Source organism: Otolemur garnettii, unplaced genomic scaffold (assembly GCF_000181295.1).
Source record: "Otolemur garnettii isolate 467f Iridium unplaced genomic scaffold, OtoGar3 scaffold00048, whole genome shotgun sequence".
Classification (NCBI taxonomy): Eukaryota; Metazoa; Chordata; class Mammalia; order Primates; family Galagidae; genus Otolemur; species Otolemur garnettii.
In genome coordinates, this window is record NW_003852443.1 from 7,344,363 (window position 1) to 7,365,080 (window position 20,718).

Consider the following 20,718-nt stretch of genomic DNA (forward strand, 5'->3'; position numbering starts at 1 on the left):
GTCCCATTATAGCTGTGTCATTCCAAAACAAACATCCACTGCCTATGCAATTGAATTTAAAGACTTGAACGTTTAGAGGGAAAAAGCCATTAGAATGCAAGTTTGGAAAGCTTTTGATTATTTAAAAAATTTATCTCAACTTTCATTTATAGGTTGTGAACTGGCTTGAAGGGCCTGGATCAGAACAACTAAGAGCCCAGTGGGGGATTGGTGACTCCATTAGGGCTTCCCAGGCCCTACAGCAGAAGCATGAAGAGATTGAGAGCCAACACAGTGTGAGAGGCATTTTCCTTTGCAAGTTACAGTGCTCTTATGACATGCAGACTTAGTAGCATATGTGGTGCTAAGTTACAAGTTACTATGAATCTTGGTATAAGGGCATCAAGTACAGTATGTTAAATGCTTAGGGCTCATAAAGTACATGTGACCACTTAGTAAGTATTCATTAGGAGATTAGTTATAATCTCCAATACAGTTTAATTATATTTTTATAGAAGCATAATATGTATGAAATTTTAAAGCTACAGTGAGAGAAAAAATTGGTATAATAAGATTTGTAGTTATCTAAAGATGGTACATATATAGTTCTTATCCTTTTTATAATTACTACTTAGAAAAGACATGAAATCTGATAATTGAAAATGTGTGTATTTTCTGTATTTCACGGGTTCCAACATACTAAGTTCTTTTATGCTGAAAAATCCATATTCAATAATTTATACTTAACTTACAACAACTGTTTCTGAGGATATAATCTTTTGATTCTCATGGTATTTTTTAAATAATGCTTTTTTAATGTAGACTATGATTAATTTGAACCTGGTGGATTGTTCTGGAGCATGTCATAGTAGTATCATATCATATCATATAATATAGTAAAATTTGTTCCTCTGTTCAATTCCTAAAAACAGTATTTGCATAAGAACATTATAGACTTCACATATAAGAGGATTTAGTTGTTAAAATATCCCAAAAGTTCTACTAGTAGGGTGCATGACACATAAGGATCCTAAAGACGATATTTATATTTTGTTACTTTTAAAAGATGCTAAGAGAAATTATTATAATTAGAAATTGGATTATATACATACTGTGCTATTTATATGTATAAAATACACAAAGGAATTGAAAAGTACATTTTACATAATAGTATGGATGAAATTACAGGTGGTATATAATAGTGATTCCTGTGTTTTGTTGTTTTGTGTTTTTAATATATTTCCAAGGTTTTTAAAATGAACTTAAGGAAACATTGAGTATGGGTGGCCCATATGCTTAGGCATACTATAACATGGAATCAGTATACAGAATTTTTTAATTGAAAAGGACCTTATAGATTATTCTAACCCACCACTTTATTCTAGAGATGAAGAAACTGCGACACTACATTTTTTGATCACTGAGTAGCTGGACTATGGTTGAAACACAGATCTCTTCTTATTGGTGGGATCCAGGGACATGCTTAAGATAGAGCTTTTATTTTTCACTCTTACACTCTTAATGCTTGAGGCGTGTGTACGTGTCTGTTGACATCTGCGTTCATAGACATCTCCCCAAAGAAAGGAATCACGATGGCTGCTCATGGACTTCATTTCTTTAAATCCTATGTGGTATTTGGGATTGGTTTCAAAATTGAGAAGGAGGGACAGTATAGATGAAACAGGATTGACCAGGAGTTTATAATTATTGAAACTGGATGATTTATAGGGGTTCATTATTCACTAATCTTTCTACTCTTGAATATGGTAGAAATTCACCCTAAAAAGTTTAAAAAGATGATTGTACTTATTTCAGCCAATAGATGGCACTACATTGTCACCTTGAGGATAGGTTGGTTTGCTGCTGAATGAATGTAATAGCTAATGGTATATAAGATATTCTAATATTTCATCTAAACCTTTCTCTTCTCTTCATAAATAAAAGTCAATAGTTTAAAGAATTTATTAAAATCGTTCCATTGGAAATTATAATGACAAATTTCTAGTATTGACAGCTAATTAAGGGTTGGATTTGGGAAGATTCCTAACATACCATTTTGTATTAAAACACAATGTCAAGTGTTAAATTTTAGGTTCTACATAAAAGCATAATGTAGATATAAAGCTATAAACCCCAAATTTCTTAGGATATCAACTACAAATACAGAGAAAGATGAAAAGTCTACTAATATATAATTTTTGTCAAGGATTACAAATGTATTTGGCTTTTAAATACAACACAGCAGAAAAAATATTAAGCTACATGGAAATGAATGTAGTAGCTGACAAGTAATTTAAAGGTATTTTTTCTCAGCGATAAGTCTGATTTTATCTTTTTGGTGGAGGGAAGTGTATGGTAGGAAAAACACGTGATAGGAATATGCAGCCAAAACTGTCAGTATCCCGCCATCCCACTTCTGGTCTCCAGAGTGACCGCCCGCTGGTGTATTGTGCCTTGAGTAAGCAGCAGAACAACAGTGGTCTACATGACAAGTCAACACCCATTTCTCCCTGATATCTATTCTAAGTATAATCAATTGGGTTGACTGCCCGAGTGAGTTGGCAGTATCTCCTCCTAAATAGAGATTTCTGTCTCATGGTATGAAGCACAAATACTCATCATTTCACCAACTGTGTATCACCACAAATTTATATGTGATTACGGTGTCAGTCCTCATTGCTCTGTCCCTAAATGTGAACCTTCAGACTCATTGCTGACCATCTTAATCCAAATCCCAAATCTTGGTGGTGTTGTTTTATTTTGCTATAAAATAATCATTTTCTACATAGTTAAATATACATAAGATATGTGAGAGATAGACCAGAGGATGGCCAGGAATGAATTGAATACAGCCTGTTCACCTAAGATTTTGTGTACATTCTACGTTCTACTCTCTAGGAAGAGACATTTTGATGAGTTTTAAATATATACAGATGTGTAAGCAAGATTTTCCCCTGACACCCCAGGGTGACGAATTAATTATTTGCAGCACCCTCAATCAGTAATATCAATGTCTCTAGTTTCACGTGTTAATTTCTTGAGATAGACTAGTCCTTACATTATAGTGACATACCTGGTTAGGTTGTTAGATCTTTTATTTTACGAATTCAAACCAGGAAAGAAAGCAGCTCTCAGTGGTGGTTCTTAGTGGCTCAAGAGTCATCGGAGGTGCTTATTAAAATGCATATTTCAGGGCCTCACCCTCGGAGACTTTGATTTAGTAGCTCAGAGGTGGAGCTTAGGCATTTTTTTTTTTTTTTATCTTAAGACAGTGGCTCACTTTGTCGCCCTCTATAGAGTGCTATGGCATCACATCTCACAGCAACCTCCAGCTCTTGGGCTTAGGCGAGTTTCTTGCCTCAGCCTCCCGAGTAGCTGGGACTACAGGCACCCACAACAGTGCTTGGCTATTTCTTTGTTGTTGCAGTTTGGCCGGGGCTGGGTTGGAACCCACCACCCTTGTATATGGGACCAGCACCCTATCCACTGAGCCACAGGTGCCGCCCTAACTTAGGCATTTTTAATAAGTACCCCAGATGGTCTGGTGTGGGTAATTTTCCCTGAGAAATGCTATCCTAGGGCTTTAATTCTTTAGTTTACTACTTTTCTTAGAATCATTGCTGTTAATTCTTCAGAAATTTGGATCTATTTATTTAGAGCATTAACAAGTCATAAGTACTATAAGTAAGACAGTGAAATCCTTTTCTGTTTCAGAACATGACAGTGATAATTTTTTTCAGGTAATATTTTCTACTTCAAAAGTCCATTAACGATTATGCTAACTATATAGATTTAAAAGTATTTTATATATATTTATCTAATTAAATCTATCCAATAACCAATAAAATAAGCAAGGCAGCCATCATTGAACAAAGCAGGATTTTTCAACCTCAGCACTATTGCCATTCTGGGCTGGAGAAGCCTTTGTTATCGGAACTGTTCTGTGCCTTTGGCAGCATCACTGGCCTCTATTTACTAGATGCAGTGGCATTTCTCCCCAGTTATGATGACCAAAAATGTCTCAGACCTTGCCAAATGTTTCTTGGAGGGCAAAACCACCCATTGCCTACTTAACGAAATATCAGTAAATCAAGTGCCGAGTACGTTTCATGCATTCATTCAACACATGTGAATTGAGCACACACTTTATGTCACATGTTGCTCCGGGCTCTGACAATATAGTATCACATGAAATTGGCATTTAAGTTGGGGAGACAGGGAGGGGAGAGCAATATAAGTGTGACTTTTCAGAAAGGCCTCTCTGAGGACACGATATTTAATCACAAACCTTAGAATGAGGTGAAGGAGTAATCCAAGCAAAGGACAATTCAGGTAGAGGACACAGCAGTAGAAACACCCCAAGGCAGGGACAGGATTGAAGAACAGCAAGAATGTCAGTGTTGCCGGAGTGTAGTGAGCAAGGTAGAGCCACAGAAGAGAAAGTGGAGAAGGAGTCAGAGCCAAGACCAGTGATGCCTGTTTAGCCCGTGAACAGGAACGTGAAGTTTATTGTAAATGCTACGTGAAGTCATTGGAGGGGTGTTTGAGCAGAGAACGGATTTTTATGTTTACAAAAATTACTGGCTGATGTGTGGAGAATAGGGGATGAGGACAAGCAGTGACAGTGGAAGGCAGGAGGCTGATAGAATAGACTCAGTAGAAGTAAAGAAAACCGACGGACACTCACAGGGCTCACCCAGTGAGACTTGCTCATGGGAGAATTAGGCTATTGGCTTAGCAAGTGTGAAGATGGGGAAGACTGGGAGAAAAGCTGGTTGGGAGAATGGAGAATCAATTATTTCAGGTAACAGATTAAATTTTATGTACCTAATAGTTATCCAGGTGAAGATGGCTAGTAGGCAGCTGGGAATTAGTATCTGGGGTTCAAGAGAGGGGTTGAAGTTGAGGATATTAATTAACTTATTAATTAGTAGCCTGTGGCTGCTACGTAAAGGCATAAGACTGGATAAAGTTATATCCAGCTGAGTATCACTTTAGAAGAAAGGAGAGCCTCTGAAAAACAGGACCCTGGGTCAATGTACATGTAAAGGGCAAGAAGAGGAAGGTTAGAAGAAGCTTTTGTGTCCCGGAAAACAAGTGAAAAGGGCATTTCAAAGAGGAGCAAGTGCTCACTGATGCTAAATGCAGCTGAGGTCCAATGAGATAGAGACTGAAACCTGACCACTGGATTTGGCAAAGTGAACTTGTAGGTGAACTTGAAAAAACTTGTTTCACAGTGGAGGAAGGACAAAATCCTAATTAAAATAGATTAAAAAGAGAATGAAAAGCAAAGAATGAGTACCGAGAATTCCTATAAAAGAGGTTTTTTTTTTTTTAAATTAAGGTTTAACTTCAACATAGTAAATGTACACATATTAAGTGTATATTTTATTGTTTAATATGTTATAGCTTCTTATGTGCTGGTAGGAATGATCCAGTTGAAAAAGAAAAATTGATGGGAGAGAGAGAAGATAATTAGAAGAGCAGAGCTTTGTGTGAGGAACAGAAGATAAGATATAATATACAAGCAGAGAGGCTGGCCTTAAAAATAGGGACAGGTCACCCATTATTACCTAGTGAGGACAGAGCATAGGGGTACAGAAGAAGGGGTGTTCATACATTTATTGGTGGGAAAGCAAGAGAGTTCTCATCTGATTGCTTCCCAATGAATCAAGAAATAAGATCTGATTAGCCAGGCGTTGTAGCAGTTACCTCTAGTCCCATCTATTTGGGAGGCTGAGGCAAGAGAACCGCTTAAGCCCAAGAGTTTGAGGTTGCTGTGAACTATGATGCCATAGCACTCTACTGAAGGTGGCATAATGAGACTCTGTCTCCAAAAAAAAAGAAAGAAGAAGAAAAGGAAGGAAGGAGGGAGGGAGGGAAGGAGGGAAGAAAGGAGGGGGGGGGAAGAAGGAAGGAGAGAAAAAAAGAAATAAGATCTTTAGCTGAGAGTGAAGAGATGAATATTAAGTTGGAGATTTAAGGAATAAAAAAATAATAATAATCCCGTGGGAAAGTGAATTTTAACCAGAGAAATAAAAGGATTACCAAAGACCCATTTGAGTTTATTTAGTTACAGATTTAAAAAGAGACTCATCCAGATGGTTGATTTTATCTAGCCATGTTCTGCTCTCTGGTATAGGTATAGGCAGAGAAACCAGGTTTGAGGTTTGGGCAGGTAAATCTGATGGAAGGCAGGCAAGCAGGGAACAGGCATAGGTTGTGTGGTAGGAGGTGCTTACAGACTTTGACCCAGGCTGGAAGTGAGGACATGGGCTCTCACGTGCTGGACAGTAAAGCATGCTGAGGTCAGTAGAGTGGTGGACTCCATGGTTCTGGGTATGAGCATATTCACAGAGGTGAGTGGAGGAGTCAGGCCCTGGTGGTCAGAGAATGGGATTCATGAAACTGAGATTTTGGGAGCTCTATAGTAGTTTATGACAACAAGTTTTTATTGTCTATGGAGGAGGTTGCTGAGGTCAAATGAGGACAAAATGGTTGAAGTGAAGGAAGGAGCCAAGGAACTGGAATTCCAGGGTATTGGTGGAGGAGCCTGTACCAGGGCTGGAGCTCAGAGGAAGGCAGTGACCTTTGACGAACCCCTCTGGGGTGCAACAGGAAAAGCTGATCAACGTGATCCCACAGTGTGCACTTCAAAGGAGATATTGTATTTGAGAGGAGCAGGTAAGAAAGTGGTCTGGAAGCAGTAACGAGTAATGAGGTGACCATTAAACCCACCCTTCAGCTCATACTGTGTCAGGCAAGGAAACAAAACCCATCATCAGCTGATAGGGCTGCAGGTCTGTTTCTCTGAGGGTGGACAAATTTCACTCAGAGCAATAAAGAAAAAGGAGCATTTAGAGGCCAGGATGAGGTTATAGGGGATTTTGCTATTGGTAGGCTGTGAGGTCTAGGGATCACAGTGGAAGGATTTGGGGATTGAGGACTTTCATCCTCAATTTAAGTAATTATTACCTTAAAATTTTTGGATATATGTTAATTATTTATCTGGAGAAATTGTAAAATGTAATGTCCCCCAGGAAATAATTTGATTCCTAATTTACTTTGCACCGCTTTGATTACAGGAATGGTTTGCAGTATATGTGGAGCTTAATCAGCAAATTGCAGCCCTCTTGAATGCTGGGGATGAGGAAGATCTTGTGGAACTCAAGTCGCTGCAGCAACAGCTTAGTGATGTTTGTTACCGACAGGCCAGTCAGCTGGAATTTAGGCAAAATCTCTTACAAGCAGCTCTTGAATTTCATGGTGTTGCTCAAGATGTAAGTGTCTACTCTGATTGCTCTTCTTTTCTTCGAATTATCTGAATACTTATCTACACATAATTTTTGCAGGTTTGCATGCCTCCTAATTATTTTTCTGGAACAATAAAATAATTTGCTGGTGGGGGTAATGAGATAAAAATCTTTGATTTTTTTTAAACAAAATTTTACTTTTAAGTCTGTCTGCATGCAGTTAAACCTTTTACTGTCTAACTAGAGTGTTCCAAACTAGTAGATATCTTTCATTTAGACTGCTTCTCAGTGATTAAGCTTTATAACATAGATGGGAATGGAAGCATCAATGATACTTCGTATTCTGCTGACCCTCTACTTCTCTGTCTCCCTGGTGCATGCATCTGTGTGTTATGTCTTCCAGATAACATGTATCCTAATTATTCGTCCTCGTCTTTTAACAGCCTAGTCTTTTCAAGTGTAACTGTGATAACCTCATTAGATATAAACCTCATTAATCATTAAACACTTTAGATGCTGATTACATCAGGGTTATCTCTTTGGTGTCCCTCTGCTTTAGTTGTCTCAGCAGTTGGATGGCTTATTAGGGATGTTGTGCGTAGATGTAGCACCAGCTGATGGAGCATCGATTCAGCAAACTTTAAAACTGCTTGAAGAGAAGCTGAAAAGTGTTGGTAAGCAGATTTTAAAAATGCTGAAACATAAAAGGGTTTTTTTTTTTTTTTGTAAAATGTCATTACTATGTTAGACGATTAAGTCAACTTATATTGAACTAATTGTTGCAGGAAATATAGGAAAAAGTAATATAAAGAAGGTTTTATTCCCTCGAGGGGGTATATTTATGCTGAAAATGTTTTCACTGCTGGTTGGTCACTCCTCCCTTCGCTGGGCCTTTGCCCTCCTTGTTTACCCAGCTATATCTACAGGTGCTGTGTCTTGCATTTACTATGCACAGTTATTTGTAATGCATGCGTAAACTGTAATTAGCTGTGAAGTGTTCTGTGGTGAACCCTGTATGCCCCAAACTGTGTTTGATGCAATGATTTTTGTTGTTGCTATATCCTAACCTTGTGAAAAAAATAATAGTTTGGTTCTGTGCATTTGTTTCTTCAAACTAGGAATATTTGCCAGATTATATATATTCTCCAAGGGAAGAAGGGTCCAGTTATTTTAAGCTAGTTCTATCATTTGGCATCAAGGTCTTTAAAATTTCTCTACAGTAGGAAATATAATGAGTGAACTTCCTTAAGTCGGAAGATGAAAATGGAAAGAAGTGGGGGTCATAATAAGGAGGGGAGAAAACAGGAACGTAGCAGAAGCTGAAGACTTATAAAAAGTAGTGACACATGATTATGCCAGAATAATTAACTATTGGAAATAGAATCCTTTTGAAAAATTCTGTTTGTGTTGACCTTGCACTTGGTTGCAGCTTTTGTTAGTTTAACAGATAATATGCATAATGAATATTTAGTATTTAATATGCCAAATGAAATTTATTTTAAAATGTCAGGAGTTTTCTTGAGTCATACTTTCCCTTGAAAAAGAGAATTCCTATAAACATACCTAATTTGGAGTTTTATAAACAAATCTTAAATGTCATTTCCCATGGTGTATAAGCTGGACTGTACCTTTACTCATAATGTTCAGCGTCCTTTTACACTGATGAGGCATTACTTGAGTACTTTAAAATCTTATAAAGTGTATATGTTTTTAAACAAAATATTTGCCTCATTCTCCTAAGAGTTAGACCACATGAAAGCAGAAAGGGGAAAAAATAGAAAAATAGAAATGCTTACACTTTCTCTTTCAGCTTTCAGGATTTTTTTACAGTAATTTTTATTTACAGAAATTTGTCTTTTGAAAACTCCTTTTAAGGAGACTTTGACACAAGGGAGAGCTCTAGTTCAAGCCACATTCAAAAGGGTTTTACTGTTTGAAACGTGTGTAGGGCTTCATCCCAAGATAGTTTAATGTACAAAGCTGTTATATTTGGGATTCAAGAACAATATCTACTGAAATGATTTATTTGGGGCAGGGAAAGCACCTTAGTTGTTTAAGGGATTAACCTAATAACTTTTGTTGTAGATGTGGGATTGCAAGGTTTGCGTGAAAAAGGTCAAGGTCTCCTGGATCAGATCTCCAATCAGGCATCCTGGGCTTATGGAAAGGATGTAACCATTGAAAATAAAGAAAATGTGGACCACATACAAGGAGTGATGGAAGATATGCAACTTAGGAAACAAAGGCAAAGTTTAACTGTTAATGTTACTTTTTACCAAGATAGCATAATATTAATTAAAATGAAAAGCTACATAATTTATATTTTATGTACAAACTAAAAGTTCTTACCTGTTAAATAATAGGCATGTAGTAGGTTTCTGGTGGCTGTGACAATTATTATTGTACTAGCAGATGACAGTTTGTTCAATTGATGGGTACTTTTCCCCTTTCACTTGGTAGTAAAAATCTCAGTTATACTCAGGTACTTCACATTCCATCCCCATGTGGTAGCCTTTGTCTCTGCTCTACTTTAAGAATATCTTTCTGGAGAATTTTGATTTTCCATCTTCATTAATTTGAGAGTTGTTCTTCTATGCATCATCCACACTGATCTATTTCTTCATCTGAATTTCTATATAGTGTCACACTTCCATTTTTCTCTTATTTGCTGTAGAAGGATTAGACAGTGGACCAATGATGTTTAATTTCATTTGATATAGAACTACAAATTTAAAATATTCTTTGAAAATTCAATTCACCACAGCAACTGGGAAGTGTTTAGAAAGTAGAGGATTAAAATTATGTATGTATACACAATCCAGCATGGTTATATGAAAATTTGCGTACTTAGAAATGTTAAAAGCATCAGCAAAACTTCACAGAAATCTCCCCCCGCCCCGGTATCACAAAAGAAAATGGTCAGAGGCAGAAGTCCCTTTTCTCCGTAGAGGATGAGAGCACTCTGCCTCTTATCAAAGCCAGTGTTTCCCTGATTCCAGTGATTCTGGTCACCCTCCTATCTCTTCACTTCATCACCTCCCATTCTCTACTTTGATCCTTGCCTTTCTCTTAAATGCTTATATCTCTCCTCTTTAAAAAAATTCATTCACATTCATGTACTTTCCTCTTAAACTCTTTGTCTTCTACTGTTAGACTTTTTCTTCCCTACAACTAATTCATAAGAAGGTTTACCCTGTATTCATACTACTTCCCCACCTCCTCCTCCAATTTACTTTTTTTTGAGTCTCACTATGTTACCCTTGGTAGATTGCCACGGCATCACAGCTCACAGCAACCTCAAACTCTTGGGCTTAAGCAGTTCTCTTGCCTCAGCCTCCCAAGTAGCTAGTGCTACAGGTACCCAGCACAAGGCCCAGCTATTTTGTTGTTGTTGTTGTTGTTGTTGTTGTTGTTGTTGTCATTGTTGTTTAGCAGGCCCAGGCTAGGTTCATACCCGCCAGCCCTGCAGTATGTGGCCGGCGCCCTAACCACTTAGCTGTGGGTACCGAGCCTCCAATTTACTTTTGAACCCTCTTCAGCCTGACTTTGCCCTCACTATTTCACTCCATTTGCTCTTACTGGTATTAACCAGTAACTTTGCAATTGCCATATGTAATAAATACTGGATCTTACTCAAAATCCAGGAAATACTTTCAGTCCTGACTTGTTTCACTTAGATTATTGTTGGACATGACCGACATTTTCTTTCTGGCTCCCAGACAGCCTTGCCTTCCTTGAAAACACCCTCATGATCCTTCTCCTGGCACTCTGCTTTTTCTTGGTTGTCTTCACTGATCTCCTGGCCCCTAGCTAAAGTCACTGCTTCCTGAGTTTGTTCTGAGTCTTACTTCTCTTCTTTTTATGTCCTCCCTGCTCAGTGTCACAACTTTAACGACCTCCTTTAGTGTGGTCATGGTTTAGTAGTTGTGGCTTTTACCATGACGCTGCTCCTGCACTCCAAACCCCTAATTCCAATTGCCTCTTGAGTATTTCCTGCTGGATGCCCCAGTACGGCTTACCTGGTATATCCAGACTGGAATTGTTTCTTGCTCTTCTCTTTTAATTTCCTATCTTTGTTAAAGTTACTATCAGCTACCAAGCTTGGGATTTATGCTAAAATACTTCACCTTGCTTATCCCTTACAGCCCAATCAAATGTTCACATTCTGCTCTCTGAATCTCAAACGTTTCTTTGTTGAGGCTCTTCCTTTTATCTGCCTCTGGCCTTGCTGCTCTCCAGCTGTTGTATACAAGAATAATCTTTGTCAAGTACAAAGATTGTGTGACGCCTCATACAGTGACCTCCTGTTTTCTCAGATGAAGTCCAGTCTCCGTGCAATAATGCAGGAGACTCTTTGTAATCCAGTCCTGCATAACCTTAACCTCTGTAACCTTCCCACAAAATCACACACTTGTTTTTAGTTTTCTAAAATACATCATACTCTTTCACGAATCTACAGCTAATACTTGCTCATTCTCTGCTTAGTGGATTCTTAATTCTTTAAGATTCAGGGATACTTATCTGAGGAAGCCTTTTTGGATTTTGAAAGCATCAGTCACTTGCTCCTCTCTGCTTCCATGAAACCTTTTACATAGTTCCATAGTAACACTTCTTACACTGTTTGTTTGAAAGTCTATCTCCCCAAATGGGAGTATCTTGATAGTAGAGACCTCTATCTTGTTTTTTCCCCAGAACACTATCCAGTACCTGACACATGGTGTGTTGAATACAGTTTATATATCATATCATATGATATTATCTTCATCATTAAAGGGTCGTACATTGCTTTTTAGTTTTACATTTTATAAATAATTCTCATCATCACTTCCCTTCAGTCCACTATGGAATTACTTTAACCAAGTTACATTTTAACATTGATATGACTTTTTATTGAGAGCATCTTTATTTAAAAGATGTCATGTGATAACTACTTCTGTACCGTTACTAAGCTTTATGTAACGGCATTACCTGTAGTAGAGCCCAGTGCCTGCTGGGTACGTTGTTATTTTTAATTGGGACTGCAGTGGGAGTCCCTCCTCCAACCTGCAGTACCTGGAGTTACTTGGGAAGGAAGTGGACCAGAGCCAGTTAAGTCAAATCACCTTAAAAATTTAATCTGTATATTATCCAAGCAGACCACAGTGAAATTAAAAAGTTGCATTTTTCTCCTAAAAAGATGAGTATTTTTTAATGGAGAATTAAATATTATTGTAGATTTCATGATATAATGAGAAGTATTTAGGTTTTAAAAAATTCCTTGAAATATCATCCTCTAAATTAGAAACTTTACATCTGTGCCTTTGAAACTTGTTTAATGCTAATTGGCAACGGAGGTTTCTCTGGGTTTTAGCGTGCGATTGCGTTTATACTTTGCTTCAATATTTTACAGAGTACGTGCTATCCTCAGGAGGGTTTGTCATTCAGTATAATTCAGGTATTGTGAGGTTTTGATGTAACATAGTTATAGATACTTATCAAATTCTTACATATCAATACAAAATAGTTTCTATCTCTGTAGTAGAGGACTAAGTATTTTAGTGTACCATAAAATGTGGGCCAGACAATGACATTGTGATAATAATCAACAAAACTGAATTAATGAAGTAAATTTATGTTTGGGTTTGTTAGATGTGAAGATATGGTAGACGTGCGAAGGTTAAAGATGCTGCAGATGGTGCAGTTATTTAAATGTGAAGAAGATGCTGCCCAGGTAAGGACCACATGGCCATACTATGTAGTTATCTTTTCTTAGAAGATTGATTTCATTTAACTGCAAACAAAAGTATATTTTTGATGTTCCTAAGAAAGCAAATTCATTAAGTCAGATTCTGTAATATAATAGTTTATCCTATTGAAGAATAAATTTGGGATTCCCAACTAGTTGACTTATCCTGTCAGTGAAATTCTCTGTTGAGCTAGAGATGGAGATTATTGTTACTAAGTTGTCAGTTAAGTCCCAGGACAAAGTGTTGTGTAGTACATTGCTTTTTTAACCCACAAGAGAGTTTTAATGCCAGATAAATAATTTGATGTCTTTGTGTAGTTAGGATATGAGAACGTCCGTTTAGTTTGATATGCATATAGAGGAAATTAATGATCTTCAAATGGTAAAACGTATCTAATGAGATCACAAGAGATTTATATTGTAGAAATACATGATCTTCTGTGATACTAATTTTTAAAAAGTACTGCTTTTTAGTAAGTTTTGCCTTTAAATTTTGAGGAGCAATAGAAGGCATAATTTATTTATTTTGGCATTGAATGAAATGAGCTACTTAGAACTTAGGTACTAATTGACAGATTGATTATTCACATGATAGCAATCTTTGTATAAATATGACCTATTGATATAGTAAGTGAAGATATGAATCCAGCGTTATTGTTACATATTTTCATTTAGGCTGTGGAATGGCTAAGTGAACTTCTGGACGCTCTACTTAAGACCCACATCAGACTGGGTGATGATGCTCAAGAAACGAAAGTTTTGCTGGAAAAGCATAGAAAGTTTGTTGATGTTGCACAGGTGCAGAACTGGTTATCTTCCTTTTCTACAAGCTCCCTGTTTGAATAGCTTTCTGCATGATTATAATGTAACTTTACCTTCCAAGGTCCAAGAAGGTCTGTTTTGTTATTCCAGATATATCACAGAAATTAGAACATGTCAGCTGGTGTATCAAAACTAGCCTGCTTAAACTTGTGAGAGTTTATATTTCCCCCAAATGCAGGTTCTATATGCTTCTTCTGCTTTATGTCATATATTATGGCACTCTTTTTAGGCAATCCAACTGTTCGTTCACAGACATAAATGAGAAATATATGTTAATATCAGTAAATTAGAAATCCCACTTTCTGCATCTTACTGGTATTAACATGATACAGAAATTATTTTATGGTGAAAAGTATCTTAATTTATTTCACCTAATAATTGAGTTCATATTGTAACAGTGGTGGTTTCCTATATGGAATATAAAGTACCTAATTTCACCCACTTGTTTTGATTAATTAGTGACTAGATATTCTTTTTAGCCAGTGAAATTTAGAAGACTGAGATGGAGAAAACAGAATAAGAGGGAAAAGCCTAACGAGAAAGAAACTTACTATAAACTAAAAGTATTTCTTCCCCTTTCTTATTCATGCATGCAGACAGTTTGCAATAATAAATACACACTGATTTCTAGTAGGGTCACTTAATTACCACCACAGTCCTCCTGCACACCTTTCCCATCCTTCTCTTTAGGACTCTGCCATTATAATTTCATCTTTGCTCTTTCTTTTTTAGAGCACTTATGATTACGGGAGGCAGTTGCTGCAGGCCACAGTTGTGTTGTGCCAGTCTTTGCGCTGCACTTCTCGGTCATCTGGGGATACGCTTCCTCGACTGAACAGAGTATGGAAACAGTTTACAATAGCATCTGAAGAGAGAGTGCATAGGTTGGAAATGGCTATTGCATTTCACTCCAATGCTGAAAAGGTTTGCTTTTTTTTTTTGGAGATGTATTCTCAATAGTATTTATTATGTACATTTGAAATATGTTGATTTTAAGAATGTAATTACATGACTAATCTCTTTTTCAGTATTTATGTTAGTTCCATTTTTAAAGGTTGCGTAGATTATAATATACTGTCTGAGAGAGTTCAATTAAATTTTCCTAATCCACACCAGTGCTGGAGTACTGTCGTTGGAGAGTCCGGAACCACTGGGAGGTCCTCTCTTTACACTACTTCTCTCCTTATGTCTCTCCTGAAACCTAATGTTCAGCGTGTCCCCTCTGTTCTATAGACGATCATGACTTCAATCTTTTTCATTATGCCAGAAAAGGAAACTTTGCTTTGGCAACTACTACTAACTGTCAAAAAAATTTTTAAAGGTAATTTTATAATTTAAAGTGGAGACATAAAAGAATGAGAATGAGGATAAAATTCTTTTCTATGTATTATCTATAAAGATTCATTTTAGAATTTTTATTCTAAAGAGCCATCAATTCCAAAAACCAAAAGTAAAATATTTAGTGTTAGTTTGGCATATTTTTAATAGAACATTTTTCTTACTCTTCCCTGTAAAAATTTATTGCATCCGAGCCTTAAGTTTCCATTCAGAGGGGAAACTTATTATGTAGTTAACTTTGCTGTGGTCCTTCTAATGAAAGTTTATATACAGGGCATGTACAGTATACTTTTTTAAGATATGACAAACATAAGCTGTAAGTGTGATAGCCTGGTCTGTAGAATAGAAAGAACTAGTGTTCCAAGAAATGTCGATAATGTCTGTTTATGAAATAGATCCTTTGGAAAGCGTCCACAGTGAACTCTTTCTTACCTGTCCACTGAACCTACAGATGAGTGTTTGGCTGAAATGGGCCTAATGATGATGAGTGAAAGCATGCAAAATGGCATCACTTGTTTACCCACTGACTGTTTCAATGGAATTTTTTTATTATAAAGTATACTATTAACATAAAAATGTATTCAGACCATAGGTGTTCTGCTTGGTGAAATTACACAGGTGAAAGTGAATACCTGGGTATTTGGTGTTCTCTTCACACAACAAAACATTACCAGCACCCCAGAAACTCCCCCTTCCTCTGGCAGTCACAGTATTGCTCCTCCCCACCATCAAACAGTGACCATTAACTCAAATTTTAGCACCACTGGTAACTTTTTAGGACGCAACTTTTAAAATCTACCTGCAAGAATGTGTTCCAACTCAATCCAGGTTAATAGAAAAGATGTGAAGTCTCCATCGCTTTTTAATAGCTGAATAGTACCCTCAATCCTAAATCCCAAACAAGAAAAATAAAAAATAAAATTCAAAAAGTTAAAAAAAATCTAACTGCAAGGACATTTTAAAATCTAGACCTCTTTAATAGGTTTTATCAGAATTAGGATGGTTGAGAGTTTTTAACACTTCAGCTTTTTTCTGCTACCTGGCCTTTTTTTTGCTTATAATTTTATTAAGGTTATTTTACTGTGCAAACCTATGTAAAGCCCCTTGTTGTCAGATATTAATTTCCTTATGACAGTCTTCTATTTTATACATATTTAGTATAAATATACCTATAAGCAAATTATATAGTATAAATATTAGGAAAATATCTAAATTAAATCTTGAGTTTTAAAATACAAAAATAATTTATTTATTAGCAGGGCTGAAATAAACATGATTTAATTAAGTGAAGTATAATGCAAAAATAAATACTTCTTTTCCATTTCCCTCTCCCAAATTTTGCAATACTGTCTTGTAGTTAAATTTAATTGGTAATAGTTAAGGGGGAGAGAATAGTGTCTCACCAAGGACTGTAGCACTTCCTGTATCTGAAGCTGACTGTTTTACACCAGTTAGGTCAGTAGATCAGTTGTTCAATGCAGTGTCTACCTAAGTCTGCACATCAGTTACGTGTTTGTACCCTTAAGGATATGTTATTTTTTATTTATGTTTGGTGTCTATAAGCTCCTTGAGATAGAATCTATCCTTCATTCACATTTCAAGCTGCTTAATTAAATATAAAATGTTCAATAAATGGTTACTGATGAGTGAAAGAATAATTAAACTTATTTTCCAAATAGAAGTTTATTTTTTTTTCCTTGGAAATCACCATAGACCTTTTTGTACTGTAATGACGTATTGTCAGTAGGGATGCTGTATTTCATTTTGTTTGAATTTCTTGAGCCAACTTTGCCAGTAAGGGATCAACCATGTACAGTGATATACGTACGTAAAGATGCTAAGAAAAAGCAAACCATTCAGTCTACTAAATTTGCATGTGCCTGATTCCCTTTCTGTCTCCTGATGATATTCCCAGATTTTGCAAGACTGTCCAGAAGAGCCTGAAGCTATTAATGATGAGGAGCAATTTGATGAAATTGAAGCAGTTGGCAAATCACTTTTGGATAGATTAACTGTTCCTGTAGTTTATCCTGATGGGTATGGTGCTTGTTCTTATGATTTTATGTTCTTATCAGTGTAGTCTTAAAGTCATTAAGAACGGATATCTGTTCTTTAAAAAACCAAGTAAATTAGCTTTGGTCTATATCTTTAATTTCCACAAATTGGTTTAAATGAAAAGAAATATAAATAGCTCTTCGTAGTAGTGACAGTTGGTACTTGCTGACATCAGATATGTTACTTCTTGACAGCTTGTTGCAGAAGAATGATCACTGAGTAGATTGAAACACTTGGTTCTAGCCTAGGCTGTGACGATAAGGAACAGTGTGACTTAGGGCTTCCTTCAGCAAAGGGAAGGGGAAAGGAGGGGGCTGTTGTTCAGTGAGCTCATAATAGATGCCAAGCACCTTCAGTTACTTTTGATCAAGAAGGACTAGGTCAGTATGATTTTCCTGTTTTACAAGTAAAGAAAGTGAGGCTTAGAGAGATGAAGTAAGTTGCTTAGAAGTTTACAGCTTCTGTGTGTTAGAGTTAGGACGCAGTCTCAGGTTTGTTTGGCTCCAGATCCGTTCTCTTTTCACTGTGCTATATGACACCCTAACTTCTTCATGTGTAAAAGAATGGGGTCCTGATTGCCTTGTTCCTTTCCATTTCAAATAATCGATGACAAAAATATGAAATAACCCAATGTAAAATAAGTAGATCAGGAGAAGAATCAGGAAGAGCTTTATCCCTGGTGATATAGACCTTCTCAGTGAAAATAATTTAGAGGTGATCCAGAAGATACTCAATCCAAACCAAACCACTGAATAAAAATATAAATCTGTTGTGCTGTACTGTGATGAAGGAAGTCAGATTCCAGAGCCACCTGCTTCAGCTCCACCAGTAACCAGGTGTGACACCTTGGGCACGCCACTTAACTCCTCTAGATGACTTTCTTCATCTAAAAACAGAGATGTAATAGGCGTACCTCCTCAGGTTTCAGGTGTGGGGGAATGACCTGAGCTAACGGTCCGTAATGTTCTTGAAACAGATCTGACACAGAAGATGCTGTGCTACTACTGTGTCAGGACCTTCCTTCCAGGGATTGTTTGGGAATGATATTGAAAAGATAGCATTTCCTTCCCTTCAAGAAGATCATTCATGGTCTGCACTTAGGTAATCTCAAATCATGCATAAACTTGAATAATCAGAAATAGCCTAAAGTTATACACACACACACACACACACACACACCCCTGCAATAAAAGAGAACAAAATTTAGTTAGTAACCACATATAGGACCTGGAAAAATTTAGTTAGTAACCATATTATAGGACCTGGTTGTTCCATGCCAGGATCCCTCACCTCCTTCTCCCCCCATTTCCACGTTTCACAGCTGGCCGTCTCATAGTCAGCCTCCCATTCTGCCCAGCTCAGCCTGGGAACATCTCTCTGGTCCTTCTGCTTGGGCTTCTCTTTCTGAGCTCCACAGATAGCTCACATCTCATTTCCTCATCTTTTTAAGAGGAAAGAATAAGTACTGTATATTCAAATTTCACAAACACTCTCCTTTAATATTCAGAATTGTTATTTTATTCCATTTTATACTCATGTTAAAATTTATATCTATTTTGGGCATTTTGGTAAGTTAAGTATTTCTCAAAGGCATGTATATTGTTTTCATAATTGTTAATATAATAATCTGCTTATATAAAGTTTGGCTGACAGATTCTATAGATTTATGTTTTACATATTGTCCTGATAAAATAAATTAATGGTCTCTCAGGATTCATTGTTTTAAAGATCCCAGTTCAAATCTTGGTTTTTCTACTGTGTGACCAAGCTGCACATTTAACTTTCTAGGCCTTAGTTTTTTGATCTAAAAAAATGAAGAGGTTAATCAGATAATTTCCAAGAGCAATTCCAGTTCGAAAAGATTCTGTGAGTTTGAATATAGTTGTCTTTCTCAATGGAATAAAATAAAATTATTTTTTCTATTAATATACCAAACAGCATCTTAACATTAAAAAGAGTATGTAATTTACTTCCCAGCTCCCCTAAGCAATTGGAGGGGCCCTTAGCACATGTACAAATTTTGTGTATGCTTACAGACCCCAAACTAAAAAGCAAAGTATCTCCAATTTTGCATTCTTTGGTTTATTGAGATTACCAGAAATACACTTGACATGATGTTTACACCACTAATATATTTCTCATCATGGCTTAACGTATTTTATGACATTTAAAAAATACTTTTCCTACTGGATTACAATTCAAAGATAAAAAAGTATGTCTGTGAATGAACTAACATTTTCACACTGTCTCATATATGTGCTTTCTTATGTTAATCTTTACTTCCATTTACATTCGATGCAGGTCACAGGTTTGTATTAATACAGGGTTTGTCTGTGTTTTTTGATTTTAGAACCGAGCAATATTTTGGGAGTCCAAGTGACATGGCTTCTACTGCAGAACACATCAGAGACAGGATGAAACTAGTTAGTCTCAAAAGGCAGCAGCTGAGACATCCTGAAATGGTGACCTCAGACAGCTAATAGCCACCAGCTTCCCCCAGATCTGCAGTTCACATCCTGCATGTCGTCGGCCTCCTACAGCATTAGTCACAGTCCATTACGATGCATTTCACAGCCAGGATAAGCCTCATTTCTTTTCACGACACATTTCTCTCTACATGTTAACACCTTGCAGCTACCAAGGCATAATTATTTAACATGCTTTGAGACCATAGACTCCCATGTATCTTAAAAGAAGGAACTATAAAACATTGCACTGAAAACTTAGATTAAAGCTTTACCTGACCTGTCAGTTTGTAGACCAACAACTGATAATAAGCTTTGAATGGTGCTAATAAGAGTTTAGGAATTCTCTAACAGAAATGGTTGCCCTTCCTCCCCAGGTGATGCGGTAAACTTAGACTGTAGTTAAACTGTTATTAGTAGACAGTGGTGTCCTCCACATTTTACTTTGTAATTTTTCTTCAGAATTGATTGTTTTTATTGTGTCAATATGGAGAAAACCCTTCAGATCTTTGATATATCATATTCATTAAAAGACATTTTCCTATTTGTATTGATAATGTATTAAAAGTTGTCTGTGCTTAATAAAAGGATTCTTTAAACATCTTATTTAATTTGGTAGTTATATCCTATTTCTAAACATGAGTGCCTTATTTAAAAGGGCATTCTTAGGATTGTGAGGATGGTTTAATATTTGTTTTTTCATGGTGGTTGCATGTATTTTTAGCCAGGAAATTCATATGTAAGCATGTGTATATAATAAATAAGCATGTTTCATTAAGAAAAATAATCGTGAAGAACAATTTAGATGTTTAAGAACTTATTAATAATGGAATCCTATTTCTGATTTCTCTCTTCAACTTGAAAACTATTATCAAAATTATTAACTACCCTGAAGATTTTTGGTCTTTGGGGGAGGAAGGCTAAGGAAGAAGGCAAACATAATTACTTCAGTGTAATCCTTTATAGCAGAAGAATCTTTCTGGTACTAAAATAGCATTTGTTAATAAAATTTACTTTCTCATAATAGACTAGAAGTAAAGCAAATCTGAAGTAGTCCAATAATAACTGTATGACTCCTTTA

The 20,718-nt window shown here is 36.4% G+C and overlaps 1 protein-coding gene across 2 annotated transcripts in view; it reads left to right on the top strand.

The window, feature by feature from the left end:
* The window catches only part of SESTD1 (SEC14 and spectrin domain containing 1), a 116,682-nt gene extending 96,439 nt beyond the window's left edge, over positions 1-20,243 (top strand). For both annotated transcript variants that reach the window (XM_023514168.1, XM_003791473.3), the window contains exons 10-18: positions 153-275; positions 7,065-7,259; positions 7,792-7,906; positions 9,318-9,477; positions 12,861-12,942; positions 13,633-13,755; positions 14,512-14,703; positions 17,033-17,154; positions 19,523-20,243. In XM_023514168.1, the coding sequence (XP_023369936.1) occupies positions 153-275; positions 7,065-7,259; positions 7,792-7,906; positions 9,318-9,477; positions 12,861-12,942; positions 13,633-13,755; positions 14,512-14,703; positions 17,033-17,154; positions 19,523-19,652 (1,242 nt within the window). In that variant the 3' untranslated portion in view covers positions 19,653-20,243. The remainder of the gene's footprint in view (positions 1-152; positions 276-7,064; positions 7,260-7,791; positions 7,907-9,317; positions 9,478-12,860; positions 12,943-13,632; positions 13,756-14,511; positions 14,704-17,032; positions 17,155-19,522) is intronic.
* Positions 20,244-20,718: the final 475 nt, after the last annotated feature.